The following is a 16,429-nucleotide window of genomic DNA, read 5'->3' as shown; positions in this document are numbered from 1 at the left end:
GAATAAAACTATTAACTTGTATGATAATCAAATCCACGTCGCCCGCTACAGATACGCTTCTTTATATAATTAATATTACTTTTTAGCTCCATCCTATTTGATACCTGTGATTTATAACAAATTTAACGAAAACTTTAACTTAAAAAATAATGAGGAACCCTGCCCTAAACTGACAAAAAAGTGGTTAATAAATGAACAAAACGTTTATCTATCCTAAACGTTATATTTGGTATTAATATTTAAACTTAAGCTAATGTGTATTATGTTATAACATTAAATGGTAGAACCTACAGACAAGCTGATTGTCACAGCTTTGTGGGACTACCCATATCTTATATTGTATTAAATGTAATAATATTCAATTTAATAAATAAAAAATAAAAATATTTAAAAAAATTTTAAAAATCCCAATTTATCCGAACATCAACATTTTTATTTATTTAGAGTTTAAATCTTGCATTGTAAAGAATTTTGTTTTTATTTGTTCTCATTTAGATGTTATTTGTATTTAAAAAAAAAAAACACTTAAAAGCCTAGTTGAACTTGAAAATCAAAAAAAAAATCATAATACCTAAATAAATATCTTTGAGCTTGGGAACGTATCGGAATGCGACAGCCTTAAAATTTAACGTATCAAAAAACCTCATTCAACATGCTCACTCTACATTCATCTCGAGATAATGGTCTGACTGGATGCCATGTTTCTAACATACCCTATCAGATTAATGAACATTAAACTCTTATCGGAAATAGAAATCGCTTCATTAAAAATTCGTCTGTACAAGATCTGGCTCCAAGATCGCATCCTCGGAGAGTGTTGATTGGACTACGCTAATCCTCGCAGTCGACCTCCCGGCGCAATCTGTTCCCCCGGCCCCGGCCGTGTAATCACCGTTTAAGGGGGAACAGTATCGTCCCATCAGATCTGGTCTCTTGCCCCCGCCACAATGCATCGCACGAATATTGAATGATTCGTTCATTAGGCGTATTAGTCGCCTAATCAATGTTGGCTCGGATATATCCGCGAGCACGATCCACGCATTTGTCGTACTTTTATCTGAATACAGCGACGGAGCGCTGGACGTTTCGTAGATTAGCGAAACAATGCGGTTTTATGAAATTCTTAGAGCTATTTCAAAATATGTTGAATTATCACATGGCGTAAGAGGGGAGAGACGATTTTTCACATGACATTACGTGTTCCACCGGCAAATATTTTCTAGGAACCCTGATAATAGAATTATAACGGAGGGAGGGAGGGGGTTAAGAAATTATATGTTTTATAAAATACCGACCCCTTAGCACAATGTAAATTGTAAACTACATTTTTTTATTTACCTGAAATCGTCAATTCAAGACGTTCATTTATTAATCAATACTGACCTACTTAACTTACTTTTAACTAGTAATTTATGACATTATTTGGTGTGTAAAACGTAAATGAAATTTTAGTCTCCGGTGACATTTTTGATGTTTTTTTTTTCAACATAAAACATAATAAATCAGTAGATATTGGACTGTTAGGTTCGTGGTAACCGAAATTATATTAACGTTTTTCAATTTAAATAACGTCAAGAATCACTGGTAAGTAAGTCAAGTACATCCCTTAAAACCCAGTGTACTATAAACAACTATATAAATGCATCCTAGTCGTGTGTTCATAAAAGTAGTTAGTTAGGTGTCTTTGATCTGACTATATCAGTGTCTTTTAACATCATTATTAGTACCTAATAGTTGTTTATATTGATGTTGTAAAGATTGTTGCAGAATCTTGATTGTCTCGTGTAAAGTGGCAATAAATCCAATCTGAAGCAATTAAATCCCATTAATACAAAGCGGCAGTGATAAATTATTCAAGGCGCGACAGAAAATAGTTAGAAAATGTTCCTCGGGGATGGTTAAAATGCAGATGTGAACGGCGAATGCTTCCACCGTGATCAGGAGCGCATACTTTGTGGGTATAAAGCTGAGGAATATTTACGTGCCGGCGTATCGCTTTAATTTAAATTAATTCCGCATTTGTTGGTCGGGATCGTGACCGGAGCGTAAGGCAGGCGACTCATTACTCCGGTCCGCTGTGTTACCCCCTTCTTGATTTGCTGCTCTCCTGATACTACCTGCAGCTACAGTATCCCTCGATCGCGCTTATTTGGCAAGTGTTGTCAACTGTCTCTCTGCCTGTTCCCCTGTTCGGCTGTTCCACTGGTAAACGCTTCGTGATATCCCAAACAGGCATTCTGCAACAGCTAGAAAGAAATTACCACGGCATTGGGCAATGCAGAATTTCCCAAACGTTCACCTTTTGAAATACACTAACTAATTAACTATCACTGCATCTCATGGTTAGTGATAGGCATATAGAGAGGAATGCTTCGCACCTCTCTCATCTAATCTCCTGACTCTTGACCACTAATATATCCCCCTTTTTGCATCCACTCGCGCCTCTTTATTTCTCCATTCGCTAAGTACAAGTAAACTGAGCGTCTATACTAAATGATTAAAAAAGCTTTTCGCAATCAATGAATGAGATTTTTTAAATCTTATTTTTAATTGCTTTATTTTCATTATCTACCGAGGAATCACAAAAGGCGCGATATTCCCATGAAATCACAACGCAATCCCTTCGCTTCCTAGTTTGTCAGGCATAAATAAATCCCGATACCAGGCAAACATGAGGCGGTACCGGCTGATGGTTGCTGTCCACCCAAGCAACGTGGCTTACCGCATAGAACACGACACGCAATTACCGCGCTGACAAGTGCGACACCCGACCCACCTCCTGTCAGCGCTGCGAGCCTGTTACAACCAACCGCAACACAGGCATCCAACCAATATTTTATTAGCATGCAAATTAGTTTTCATACTAAAAACGGTTAGTTACAACTACTATTATTATGACTGCGGCGAACCCTGCATTCTAAACAGCGTTGCTAAAGGGATTACGTGATTTCAATGCGGATAAGCTTCTGCGTAAAGCTTGAGAAAAAGCTTTTAAAAGCCACGTGAGGTTTCGATCTCGTACATGCTTCATCGTCATCATCATCACCAGCCACAGTAATGCGAATAAGACATTTCCCAGCTGCTAGGTTCCAAGCTTCTGCCATCACATATTTCTGCCCAAGTTCCTTCTTTTGCTGATGTAGAGACCTCAATATTGACACCGCTGAATAACAAAATCTTTTTCAATAGGTTGTTCATTATCTTGGCGATGTCTCCTACCTTATGGCATTTATTACATAGGCTTTTTCATCCGTGTCAGTTACTTTTATTCTACCTTATCCCATCGTTTCATTTCTCTAGAGATGGCGACTTGTACACCTATTTCCATCTCTTTGGCCCTCTCCTGTCTATTTTATTTTGTTTGGATATGGGTTCTATCCATAGACTAAATTAGATTAGACACGGCATATTTATTTAAAAATAACCCCAACACAATTTTGGTTTGGTTCACGTGCACATTTATGAAAAGGTCCACGCACTGTGTCGCAATGCGAAATGGGCACTGTGCATTGCGTTTTACCTTTTGTTGGTCTAGAGTATGCTATTTTGTTTCTCAGCTATGCTGGGCAGGTTCATTTTTTCAATCACAAAAATAACCCAGTTCCAAATATTTGAATTTGAATTATGTCCAAAATACAACACCTCTGACAACAAATTCTTCATGGTTTCGCTTACGAGTTTGAACGCTTGTACAAGGAGTTTAAACAGAGTTGGGTTGTTAAGTTCATCTCCATATTTGTGACGTACGCTACGTGGCGTTATTTTTAAAATGAATTTTACTAGACAGGGCTAATCTAGTATAATACATCAATGGTTCTATCACATTACAATTCTCAAAACACCGTGTATTTTTGTATTTATCTACCAATAAACTAACGGATTGTTGTTTTATTTGCAGCTGTTTGCAAGCCTGGCTGCCATCCCGTCCACGGAAAATGCGATAGATCTGGAGAATGCGAGTAAGTACCAATTATAATATTTCCTATATATTTCATGACTTCTTGCAGTTAACAAGCAAATGAGGTTTATTTGCAACCTATAAAACTTTTCGAGATACCCTTTGCTCCATGTCTGTGTCTCGGAATCAGGGAATTTTGATAAGCCAATGCGCTTGTGTCGAGTTAAATGGTAATAAATCTCGGCCAGATCTTATGAAACATGGATATTGATTAGTTGCAATTCAGGACAGTCAATTTGGTAACGCAATATTTTATGTAATAGTATCATATATGTGTTTATTCTTCTTTCTGAAAGTATCGATAGAGGCCAACTGTTGTGGAGGTAATTATGATCAATGTTTCGTGTAGGAATATGAAATTTTAGTTTATATGCCTTAGGAACTTGTTATGTTGAATCTTTTCAATACCTAACCGTGTATTTTCATATTGACAAAAAAATTAACCCAAGATTATACACCATTCAAAAGAGTCCTTTAATACAGTTAAAAATTCGAATTATTAGAGGCGTTTACAAAATCCGGCAATTTTATGACTCTTTTTGATGCTGTCACTGGCTAGAAGCCTGGGAACTTTTCGAATCCCAGCGTAAACAGGGCACAAAGATATTCTACACCACATTGGAATGTTGCCAGTTTTTTCCGCCACAAACTGAAAACATTAAAATCGCGTCTTCCCAATCCAGTGTCGCAAGAAAGTACCTGCCGAGTGTCCCAGTACGTACCTAATAAGTATCCGGGTAAGCACCGAAAACATCTCGGCGGGTATGTTGGTAGATACCAGTTTACGAAGTGTGCACAGGTTCAAACCGAGGCGAAAATTCCAGGCATAATTCCGCACTAAAAATTCAATTAAAGCTTGGAATCGAGACCTGTGCGTGCTTCCGTGGTCGCCGCTAGACCCGGTAATTAATTCCTTTGTGCAATGGCAACGCTGAAATACTTGTACCCTGAAATAATACTGTCGTCGCCGCAAAGTTAGTATTTATCATCGATTACTTCATCGCAGAGTGTTTTACTGGTTCAAGACTGAAGTTTATTCACTTATATTTCCACCAAACAAGCGTTTATAAATACAAGCTTAAGCGATAAAGTTTTTCTTTGGTGTCCTCGTTTTCTGTAATCCTTGCGCGTATGTATTTTACTGACGCTCTTGTCACTCGGATTTACGTTCTCACTTCATCTGCCAGCTTCATTCCTCACTGTCATACATAATGGCAGTGTAAGGTTTTAGACACTTTTAATTATATTTTAAGACAATGTGAGTTAAAATATTACATTTTCTTCCAGACTACGAGTATCGTCTTGAAAAATCTTTGATATCAATAGCTAAGAACATCCTGGGTTAATTTTTTTTGTTATTTTATATGAATACCCAACCACCCGGAACCGGTTGTTGTATGGCTGTTGGGAGTGGTGAGGGGATATTGGAAGAGAAAATTGAGAAATTCTGGCTGTTCAGATCTGGTCGCTAAAACAATATCAAGCAACTTTTCGACTGTGAACGCTTATCTTTCACTAGGGCGATCATTTTTGCTTCTTTCTCAATAGAAGTAAAACATTATGCGAATAATAACTTTCCCCACCCTCGTCTTTCTACTACCTTCAGCTTCGCAACATACCCCAATTGGGGATGCCATAGTATCAGTGGCTCCAGACAGTTGGGAGCAGTTGGTTCTCTTGTGCGGTACTTACTAACATCAAAAAATTTATTACGGATTGAAAAATTCAGAGATCTCCTCGTATACCACGATGTCCAATCGTAAACGGTTTTCTATACAGGGTGTATCGGCACGTACCCGACAAACTTTAATCAGCTATTTCTTAGCACATTTGGAGTAAAAAATGTTATGGGCACCTTGCTGTCCGGTAACATTTTTTTTAATAAAAAAATTACTATCATATTTTCACCACATGTCACCAATGTTTTATCCTTTGCCAAAGTTTGAAAACCCATCCGGCAATATTTTATTCGAGTTTCGTTGAATAATATACGTACGTACCTACATTGGCGCGCTTATAAAATCACAACGAAATGGTATGGCACCATTCGTCTCATTTTTAACTATTATTATTTAGTGTGTATGAAAGAGCGAAGATGCTTTTTGACACACTTGCTAATAACAGCTGTCGAACACGAGAAACAATGCCAATGACAGTGACGGAGTGTGGATTTTTTAAAATATTTTTTTGTTTTTAATTGAAAAAAAATGTTACCGGACAGCAAAGTGACAATAACATTTTTTACTCCAAATGTGCTAAGGAAAACTGGTTAAAGTTTGTCGGGTACGTGCCGATACACCCTGTATACATAGAGTCCAAGGGGAGGGGAATATGAAATGACGTCTCACGCACATAACATTACGGTTCTTCGGATTCTATTAATTATTCTATCTTTAAACTGTTATTATAAATCAGAACGAAGCAAGCTTGATTGCATAAAACGGCTTCCAATTCCCAACAACCTACTCGAAGTCATGCATTATTGTGCTACCTACATATAAGCCAGTGGCTCTCAATATTTCATGGAAATTTTTTCATTTAATTCGGTGTGAATTGAAATTATATTTAAAAAAATAATACTTTCCTTATGTTAATATAATGAAAAATAAGAAGAAAAAAGCTATTTTTGATTGAGGTTTCAATAAATAACACTACAAATTTGAGTTACAACTTGTTTATGTCAATCAAAATGTTTTTTTATCATTTTTATTTTATTTTTCATCGTATCTGTTTACTAAATAGATATATATTTTTCTCTTAAATAATTATCAAACTTGCTTCTAAAAACATGAAAACTGATTTCTTTAGTGGCCTATAGTTTATAATCAAACAAATAAAGTAGCACATATATTTCCTAGATATTTGCAATAACTTTTGATAAAAAAACATTATTCAGTTTGTTGCGTATTTAAAATTATACTTAAATCCATATTTAAGTTTTGTATGAAATAAGATGTTAAAATCTCCTTTCTTATTATATTTGTTGATAAAATTACGCTTTATAAATGGAAATAAAATTTAGTATTTTATTTGTTTTATGTTTAATGCATATTTACTTTTAGGATGAACTTAAACACTTACAAAATTTCAAAAATTTAAACAAAAAAAATGCACGTTTTGTATTTCGAATTATTAATTAATGAAATAATTTTCTTAACTTCTTTATCGTTTGTCTGAATCGTTCCAGCGGTCAGTTAAAAAAAAAATCGGAAAAATCCTGATTTTAGATGTCATTGAACCGGTGTTACATATCCACCGAAATTAATAATTTTTGTGTTTACTCCGGTTGAGAAACACCGGTATGAAGTATAGAGGAACCGCGCGCGGAATATTAAACTGCCGTGAGAATTGGTTGATATGAAATAGAATTTATAATGATAGGCCAAACAATAAATCGGGAGTGGACATCTCTCTCTGCTCTCAGCATCCCAGAGGATTCCAATTAAAAGTCTTCTCTGGCTCTTACTTAAAGCTCTGCTGATTGCCCATTAAATACCATAGGAAGTCCCATCTAATATTATACCTAATACCTATGACTGCATTAAGCCATGTAGATACTTTCCTGCAACCTTTCCTGGGCTACAAATTATATGCATTGGTTCCATAGTTCCGCAAGTAAGCTTTTGATTACCAATCCTCTGAGATCCTTAAATTTGCGAGCCCAAAATATAAATGTTAAAAATGATGTTTCCAATTTTCTCTTATTTATTTAATCAAAAACAAAATATCAAAAAGTAGATAATTAAATACTCACCTGTAGTATTATTCATTTCAATTTTTTTTTTAAAAGAAATTTTACTGAACCTTTAAAACGGCCACCATCTTAGACCGGAACCGGAACAAAAAAATAATAGACCGGAGAAATGCATAAGGTCGAGTTACACAGGACTTCGCTATGCTCAGTTAATGCGGTAATTTCACAAACTATCAATATCTACCGTTAAAATTGGGTGAAATATCAAAAGTTTTTTTTTCTGATTATGATTATTGTATTAAAAATATTTGATATTTTTAATTTTCATTCATAATTACTTATTTCAAAAACTATCTAAAACTGCACATTCAGAAATTATTCTAACTTAGAACCTGCATAGATAGAAACATGTATTCATATAATAATATTTATGTTAGGGTAGCGGTGCCACAATTTTAGCGATTTACAGCTTAATCTCTGATGGAGTCATAGATTTTCTAATGTGTTTACAACGACGTATAAAGTAGCTTCTCAACGACGTATAAAATAGCTTCCCGGCGACGTATAAAATAGCTTCTCAACGATGTCTAAAATAGCCTTAAAATATACTTAACCCATATACAGAACGCAGAGGTAATTTTTCACCGCCTCAATAAATACAGTAAATTAGTACGGCAGCTATCTGTCTATAGATGATGCCATTGAACCGATATTCTATAAATGTGTGATAACCATTTGAAAAAGTCCCCGATTTGCATGAGACCTTAGTACTCCTATGCTCTAAGAAAGAATTTAGATAGGTTTTTTATTTTATTTTTAAAAGATTGATGAATTTCATCCTAAGTAAGGTAAAATTGACTAAACTTCAGACACACTAATCACGCCCCGACCTCACTTTTAGAAGTGTAATCTAAACCGAATTGAAAAAAAATCCGACTTTCAGGCCCCAAATAGGCCTGAATTTGATTATCTGTTCAACCGTAATAACAAGCGCTGTTGAAATATTCAACAATTTCAAGATATTGCTTAAACTTAAAAACAAAACAAGTTAATTTTACTTAAATACACAAAACACGCACTTCAAAACCAACGAACATGACAGTTCATTGCGACTAAAATATACAATAATCTACGTGACAAAATAAGACAATTAAAAAATCTAAACAATTTTAAAATCTTGGCTAAACATTGGATCATCATCAAAGGTTGTCTCACACAAATCTAAATTAAAAGTTCTCTAATGCTATTACTGTCACCAATACCAACACCAACCTGAATATTTTTGTTTCCAACTTATCAAAAAAAATCATTTGCAAAATTAACCTTAATTGCAGGTACCTCTTGTAAAAATAAAACATTTGTAAACTAGCCTGTCTCGACACAAGATATCCATAGGGAGACAGACAATAAACCTTACTTTTGGTACACGCAGTCGCCTACAATATACTTCTATCGGTACATATCTTCAGTGGTAGGACTGGTGTGGATGCAAATATTTGAACGTTTCCCTTTAGATGACATGCACTCAAAGCACGCATGGCGGTAAGACCTGCGCCATTGAAGACTACGAGGATATAACATAAACTAATGGATTCGCTCGTAGGCGATAAATTTTCCACGCGTTCGATTCAATTCAATATCTACTTTTCCTTTTTGGGATTTAAGCCCCTTATTATGATGTACGTCTGACTTGAATTTACATTTGTACTAAAACGAGGGGGAGTTGTGATGGATGCGATAATATTTCTACGCACTCGTAAATTTGTAGCACGATTCAAACGGTTCTTTGAGTTAAGAATATTATTTATTTGAATTTTTTATTCTTTCTGCAGAGTGAAAAAATAGTGTTTGGACAGGTTTTTTCATAGAAATATAAATAATATAAAAGTTGATTTTCAAGTTCGGTGAAGGTTCTATTGAAGTTCTGTTATTATTTCAGTTTTGTGAAGCCCTTGGTCAGTAAATATAATAATATAACTTGAATAGAACCTTCACAGAAATTGAAAATCGACTTTGAAATTTGCTGAATTGTTCATATTCCGTGATCGCCCCGGTGAGAAAACATCGTTCGGAACGTTGCTTTTAGTCGTGTTTGAATTTTCGTGTCAAAAACTTAGGACGGGTTGTTTCGGAGAATTTGAACAATTCATCAAATTTCTACGTTCATTTTCAAGCTCTGTGAAAGATTTTTTCAAGTTCTGTTTTAATTTCAGTTTTGTCAAGCAACTAGCCTACAATGATATAATAACAGAACTTGAATAGGACTTTCACAGAACCCGAAAATGAACGTTTAAATTTGATGAATTGTTCAAATTCTCCGAAACAACCCGTCCTTAATAATTTATATTCTTGAAATTTGTGTTCCTACGTAAATCAGTCATTTGTAAGTTATATTTAAGCCTTTATTTTATATTTCATTATGTTTAAAATAAAATAGTATGTTTTTAAATAATTATCATTAAAGCGATGTCATATGTAGTAATGCAAAATCATGTGTTTTTGGTTTGAAAATTTGGTCGCCTAGAAATGTTTCAGATGCTTTAATTAAATACTGCAAGTAGAATACATCTTGGCATTTGAAAAAATAGAGTATTTTTTAGATAAGTCTTTTTATAAGCCCAGAAAAAAATAATGTATAAGGCCTATGAAAACTGCTTTAAAGTTCAAAATCTCCTACTTACGAACCCTTTTTCGGTTATGATTTTGTTGTATAGTGTGGAAAAGTAAGTTATTTATAAAATGTTCCAAAAAAAAATAATATTTATGCTTGAACATCCACAAAATAAAATAAAAGGCACTTTTTGGCCATGTTTTTTTCTTGCATAAATCAAAACAGGCGGATGGTGTTAAGCGGGAATTTAAACCTTATCGCCATCTACGTAAGGGGTGTTATTGATAGCGGCTCAATTTAAAATATTACACGACGTAGTGTATCGCCTTAACTCACAATAATTGCCAAAGTTGCCTCCAAAATCATGAAAAAATTAGTTTTGATGGCTCATATTTTATAATTATAAACGCTAATTAAAGAAATATTTTAGCCTCATAATGAATTTTAAGTTTTGTATGAAAAAGGCTTTGCTGCTGTTCCTTTTAACTCTAAAAGTACCTACGTATACGGAGAAAACTTACTTATAAAATATTGCTAATGTATTAAGAATCTCTTCAAATTATTCGTATACCGGTTACAAATGGTACTGCAGGCCTTTATCGAATGAATCGACAGGTTTCCTAATAAACTATCAGTAAAACACGAATGTATTATGCACGGAAAAAACTACTGTTAATTTATTAAAAATCTGGTCAAATTATTCGTTTTCTAGTTAAAAATGGTATTGCGGGTCTATGATGAATGAATTAAAAAGTTCGTAACAAAGTATCAGTCAAAAGCAAATGTTTTATGCGGACGGCGGAACTCGTGTTCATACAAATACATTATATTGTTGCATTCTGTCATTAAATCAATTCGGAAAAACACTTGTTCTCGATATATTCTGAATGACTAATATTTTATCAAGAAGTTAGCATTCTGTGACTTTTTTAACAGGATAATTTTTCTCCGTGTGGCGATCTCGGAACACGTCTTCATAAAAAATCTAATATTTTTGAATTTCGTCATTGTCTAAAATCAGTACAAACGCAGGTGCATGAACTCGTGTTCTGATATATTATGAATGTACTAAAAGTTTATTAGGCAATGGCATATTATCCCGTTTTAACAGGATTTTAATAAATCAGCAATACTCATTTTTCTACGTGTATATATTAAAGTAATTTTATGACAGCTTATTGAATTGTTTTCCTATTAACTCATTTTACATAGTTACTTTAACAACTCTTGAAAAATAGAATACAAGATGTTTTACTGTCTCGAGCGCCATGCATCAATTATTCGCAAACGCTGGGAACACAATTTTAATTAAGATGCGAGCCGATTTGATCGTTTTTCAGCCATTAACTCTGCGTTTAATATCTGTAAGGTTCACAAATAGTATTATTGTTGAGCTGCAATTAGCATCGACTATGTAATCAGCGCAATAAATGCCAACAAAGGTATATAAACGCATCGTAAAGCGAATTGAAGCATTTAGCTCAATCATTTTTAGTATTGTTGTAATTGAGAATTATGCAGGTTATAACCACTTTCTTGAAGATCGAAGATAACTACAGGGTTTTCCAATAAGAGGTGTTATTTTGAATAGCCCGCTATTTCGGTAGATGTTACTTTTGAAGCTGTCTTTTTTTGACATTTGACAAGTAGAAACTACGCCATTAATAAAAATGGAATGATACACGCTTCAACAACGCATTGAAATTACTAAAATTCACTTGGGTAAATGAAATGCAAATCATCTTGAGTGATGAGGCCCATTTCCACCTCGGTGGCTTCGTCAACAAGTAAAATTGTCGCATCTGAGGCTCGGAAAACCCAAGAGTTATTGTTGAAAAGCCTCTCTATCCTCAACGTGTGACTGGTGCGGTTTATGGTCCGGCGGAGTCATTGGACCTTACTTTTTCAAAAATGCGGCTGGAGCAACAGTTACGGTGAATGGATTGCGCTATCGAGAGATGATTAATAATTTTTTTTATGGCCGGAATTGGATGGTATTGATCTAGACAACGTTTACTTTCAACAAGACGGCGCTACGTGCCACACAAGCAACAAAACCATTGATCTTTTACGATTGAATATCAAAATAACACCTCTTATTGAAAAACCCTGTATTAAAAGTGCTGGTTTTAAAAGCTTTCTCATATGCATGATAAAAAAATTATATGGGTATATTGTGCTGTATAATCTCGACCACTTTAAATTTCGCCTGTAAGTAAATTTGTTTGTGTGTTCCGTGTACGTTCAATCCTTTCTAGATGGTAGTCGTGTTTGATAGTACTTTTTTATTCCGCTATTTATTGCGAGCTGTCAAGTCTGAATGATCCACATTAGGTTCGCGAAGTCCACTGTTCACGGAACTACTAGTTTTAAACTTTAATTCAGAGAGTTAGGTTTATTCAATTGGTAGGCTTCGTTTGAAAGGGAACGCATGATGATGAAATATAGCCTATCACCAAATAGGCTTATCTATATTAAGCCTGCAGGATGAAGGAGTGTTGATATGGAGTCTCAAACATAGGTGGTTTTCGTCGAGTTTCCGTGGGGATTTGATATGAAAAAGGAAAGGACGGAGAAGAAAGGGAATTGGAAACTTTTTTGGGACAAGATGATGCAAACAATCTCTTTTGCTCATAAGGCAATACTAGGCCGATGGGGTGGGGGAGGGGGTTGAACCCCTTAAATACCCCCTCGTGTACGCTCTTAGTTGAAAAGCCGATATTGCAGGATAAGATCATGGGAAAGCCTGACGACGGGAGGAAATTGGCAAGAAGAAAATAATGCGCAAAATTGTTATTTGGATGATTGATAACAATTCTGCCGAATTTCTCTTGCATCCTACCCATTAAATTTTTAAAAATTAGCTGTTATTCAATATAAACAGCTGGTATTCTTTGCAGAACTTTGTGTGCTAACCTCTGATAGTTACTAGATGTGAAATCATTGTTTGTAAGTCCATACTTCGAATGGATTCTATTCACAAGCGTGAAATATTTTCAAACTATTTTTGAATTTTTATTACCTTTTGTCCCGAAACGAATAAAATCTGGATTGCCGCACGAGTGTCCTTCGATACGCGACGGGCCCGCAGAGGCTGTAGAGATGGTTGATACCTGAATGGGTTGTCACTGCGGTTCCAGTTACCGAAGACCGATGTGAAGATGATCTGTATCCAGTTTTTTTGGAACCGGATCTCTAGAAAAAATATCCAAAAATTTAATAAAATGTATAAGTAATTTAATATTTTCATAATACTCGTGATTTGCAAAATATTTTGTTTTGTAAATTGTACCAGATAATGTTTTTTTCAAATTAGCTCCACACAGGAGGACAGAAGAAAAAATACCCTCAGGGCCAATTTCATCTTTGGGATGCTGTGTGAAGGGTCTTTTTAGGAAAAAGAAGGAGATCAAGTTCTGGGAAAGAAAAAAGGTATGAGGGATGGGTAGGAATCTGAGGGTCAATGTGTCTAGGAGGGACAGACGTATGAGGCTTTTCTGTAAATAAATACAGTACTACGACATAATTCCATATGAAATTGACATTTCACATGGAATTATTATTATGAATTACGGATAAAATAAACACATTTACAAGTAACTAAACAAAAACCTATAATAATATTAAGATTCATTATTTTTTTGCCAAGCGAATAAAATATATTTCAATATGCTAGGTAAGGTTTAAGGTTCAAAATGCCATAACATCGAGGCAATTACGGTGAGCTACTGTCAAATCCACGGTGGATTTTCCGGCACACTAGTTAAATTCCAAAGTAAGCCGTTTCCAAATATCCTCATAAAAATAATATCGACGGTTCCAGTGACAAGAAAGTCACTGGGACAGGCTTATCGACCATCTCTACTGTACATTAGCGGAATCCTAATGTCCCGAAGCGGACATCGACCCGCGATAGTCCTTGATTGACTCGTTTTATTTCACTTTCTACAGCATCTGTTGAATCCGAAATTTCCCGTCGGAAATTTTGTCATTGTTCAGGTGGGGAATCGATAAATTCCACGAATTGGAAGGCCGTAAAGCCGCTCGCAGAAAACTAAGTGTAGGTAATATGTGATCAGGGAGATATTTTATGCGCGTTAATACGTCAAAAAATGCGGTATTGTCCTGTGAGATTCAGGAATTCGACATAGTCAACAGCGATAAGAGACAATGCATTATGGCAAAATCTGTCTCTACAGAGACTGCCATTACTGAATCGCCAATAAAGATATTGGGAATAGCATTTTCTTGCCCTGATCTTGTAGAAGCAATGTTTGAGTAGTCAATCGTAAGTATAGAACAAGCCCAACTCTTACTGATATTTCACGCAATATAAAATCTTATTTCTGCCTCCAAAACGAGGTGTTCTCTGCGCTTGAAATGAAACCCTGAACTACAACGTTTCAAATAATGTAGTCGCTGCCAGGTTTGTGTGATGTGATGTTGTTTTACACTTGATGCATTAAAAAATGTGTCTTCAATTATAAAGCACCTTCCTGAGATTAAAATTGAGATTGAATTCAACAAATAAACGACAAGTATTATACGTCTCTTCCAAACCGCAATAAAATACAATTCTTAATCAATTATTATTGATCAATTGCTTTCCAGGTTTAAATTTCCAGGGGAATCAAATGACGACATGTTAATATCTACGCTGTAATAATCCTCATTAGGTTGCACTCATTTGAAAAGAACGACGTAGGTTTGTGAAGACTGTCGAATTATTTTTGAAAGGGCCACCAAATGCCCGCTTCTGGCTCTAATCCCGTAGGAGGTTGGAATTATTTGGTATGTGACTCGATTCAGGCTTTATTGTATGGGAGATTAGAGAATGTCTCGTCGTTCTAAGAAATCATAACATATTCATTACTGAGCTTCTTGCATCCGCTTCGTCCATTCCGATGGTATTAATTAATTGTTACTTTTTTATTATTATTCTCGACAACTGAGCGCCACTGTTACCACTAAACATTCCACGTGACATGTTGCGCTGACGCTCTGGTCAAATAAAATCATCTTTAAATAATTTCACACGGACGTTTTAAGCTAGACACTTGAAAGAATTAAAAGTGGTCATCTTTAATCTGATTATGCTGTGGAAAAAATTGAGTGGATTAAAAATTAGGTGTCTTGTCACCGGTGATTGACTAAAACATGTTGAAAATTTTACATTCCTACCTCTGATTTGAATAGGTGCTCCGGTCATTTAAGATTCTCACCGCCTGTATTATCTGGTTAGACTTTAGTGGTGTTGGGCCGTGTTGCGCGTTTTTCTACTTCTTTACCTAATGATTTGTACTGTACTGTAACTGTACAGTTTTTCATCATCAGGGCCGAAAATTGCTCAATAGGAACACCAAAAGTCACACAACATACCTATCAAAAGAAATTAGATAATAGAATCTCTGAATATTCTAGAAAGTTCGTTATACTTTACAGATAGAATATAAACAATTTATGTAAGTATGTACACGTTATTGACAAAAATCATTAGCCTATTTGACAATATTTTTTCTTTTTGCAGATGTCGTTTAGGGTGGAGGGGTGAGTTCTGTGACCAGTGCCAGCCCTACCCTGGCTGCAAGCACGGTTACTGCAACGGTTCCTCGTGGCAATGCATCTGCGATACCAACTGGGGCGGCATACTCTGCGATCAAGGTAACAAAATAAACACATTACTGCTAAACTTATGCCCTGTGCTTTTGTTGATAAAATATCTCCCGACTTATTTTTTAAGCCAATTACAGAACTCATAATTACAGTACCCATAAATGCTTGAAACAAATAGCTTGGCTATATTCTAGTGAAAGTTGACGTCAAAGTTGACATCCATTTTGCCAGGAGGGCCGTTTACTCCCAAAACGTACGTACTTATGACTTCTGATTTTGTAATTATATTTTTGTGCAACATCTGCCGCCATGCAATGAGTCCACCTTTAATTATGTGTATTCCCACATTATAATATGTATTACGAAGTATGAATAAAATAGTGATGATTTGAAATATAATGGAAAAGGATATCTAGGAGCATGTGGCCTTTTAGATCTAAGTAAGTATTTGAAGATTTGAAACAAGGTTTTTCGCAGTAAGATTTAAATACAATCAGTCTTACTCATAACAGATAATACTGAGGGATAGTAACAGGTTAGTAAAAAACATAAC

The 16,429-nt window shown here is 35.2% G+C and overlaps 1 protein-coding gene across 1 annotated transcript in view; it reads left to right on the top strand.

Annotated features, from left to right (window-relative positions):
• Ser (protein serrate) overlaps positions 1 to 16,429 on the top strand; it is a 389,512-nt gene that overhangs the window by 270,688 nt on the left and 102,395 nt on the right. The window contains exons 5-6 of the mRNA XM_089640941.1: positions 3,899 to 3,959; positions 15,791 to 15,924. Of these exons, the coding sequence (XP_089497067.1) occupies positions 3,899 to 3,959; positions 15,791 to 15,924 (195 nt within the window). The remainder of the gene's footprint in view (positions 1 to 3,898; positions 3,960 to 15,790; positions 15,925 to 16,429) is intronic.

The sequence above is a fragment of the Hesperophylax consimilis genome, chromosome 16 (genome assembly GCF_061612785.1).
Source record: "Hesperophylax consimilis isolate HC1 chromosome 16, BYU_Hcon_1.0, whole genome shotgun sequence".
Classification (NCBI taxonomy): domain Eukaryota; kingdom Metazoa; phylum Arthropoda; class Insecta; order Trichoptera; family Limnephilidae; genus Hesperophylax; species Hesperophylax consimilis.
The sequence above is the reverse complement of the archived record's forward strand: the minus strand, read 5'-3'. Positions and strand labels throughout refer to the sequence as shown.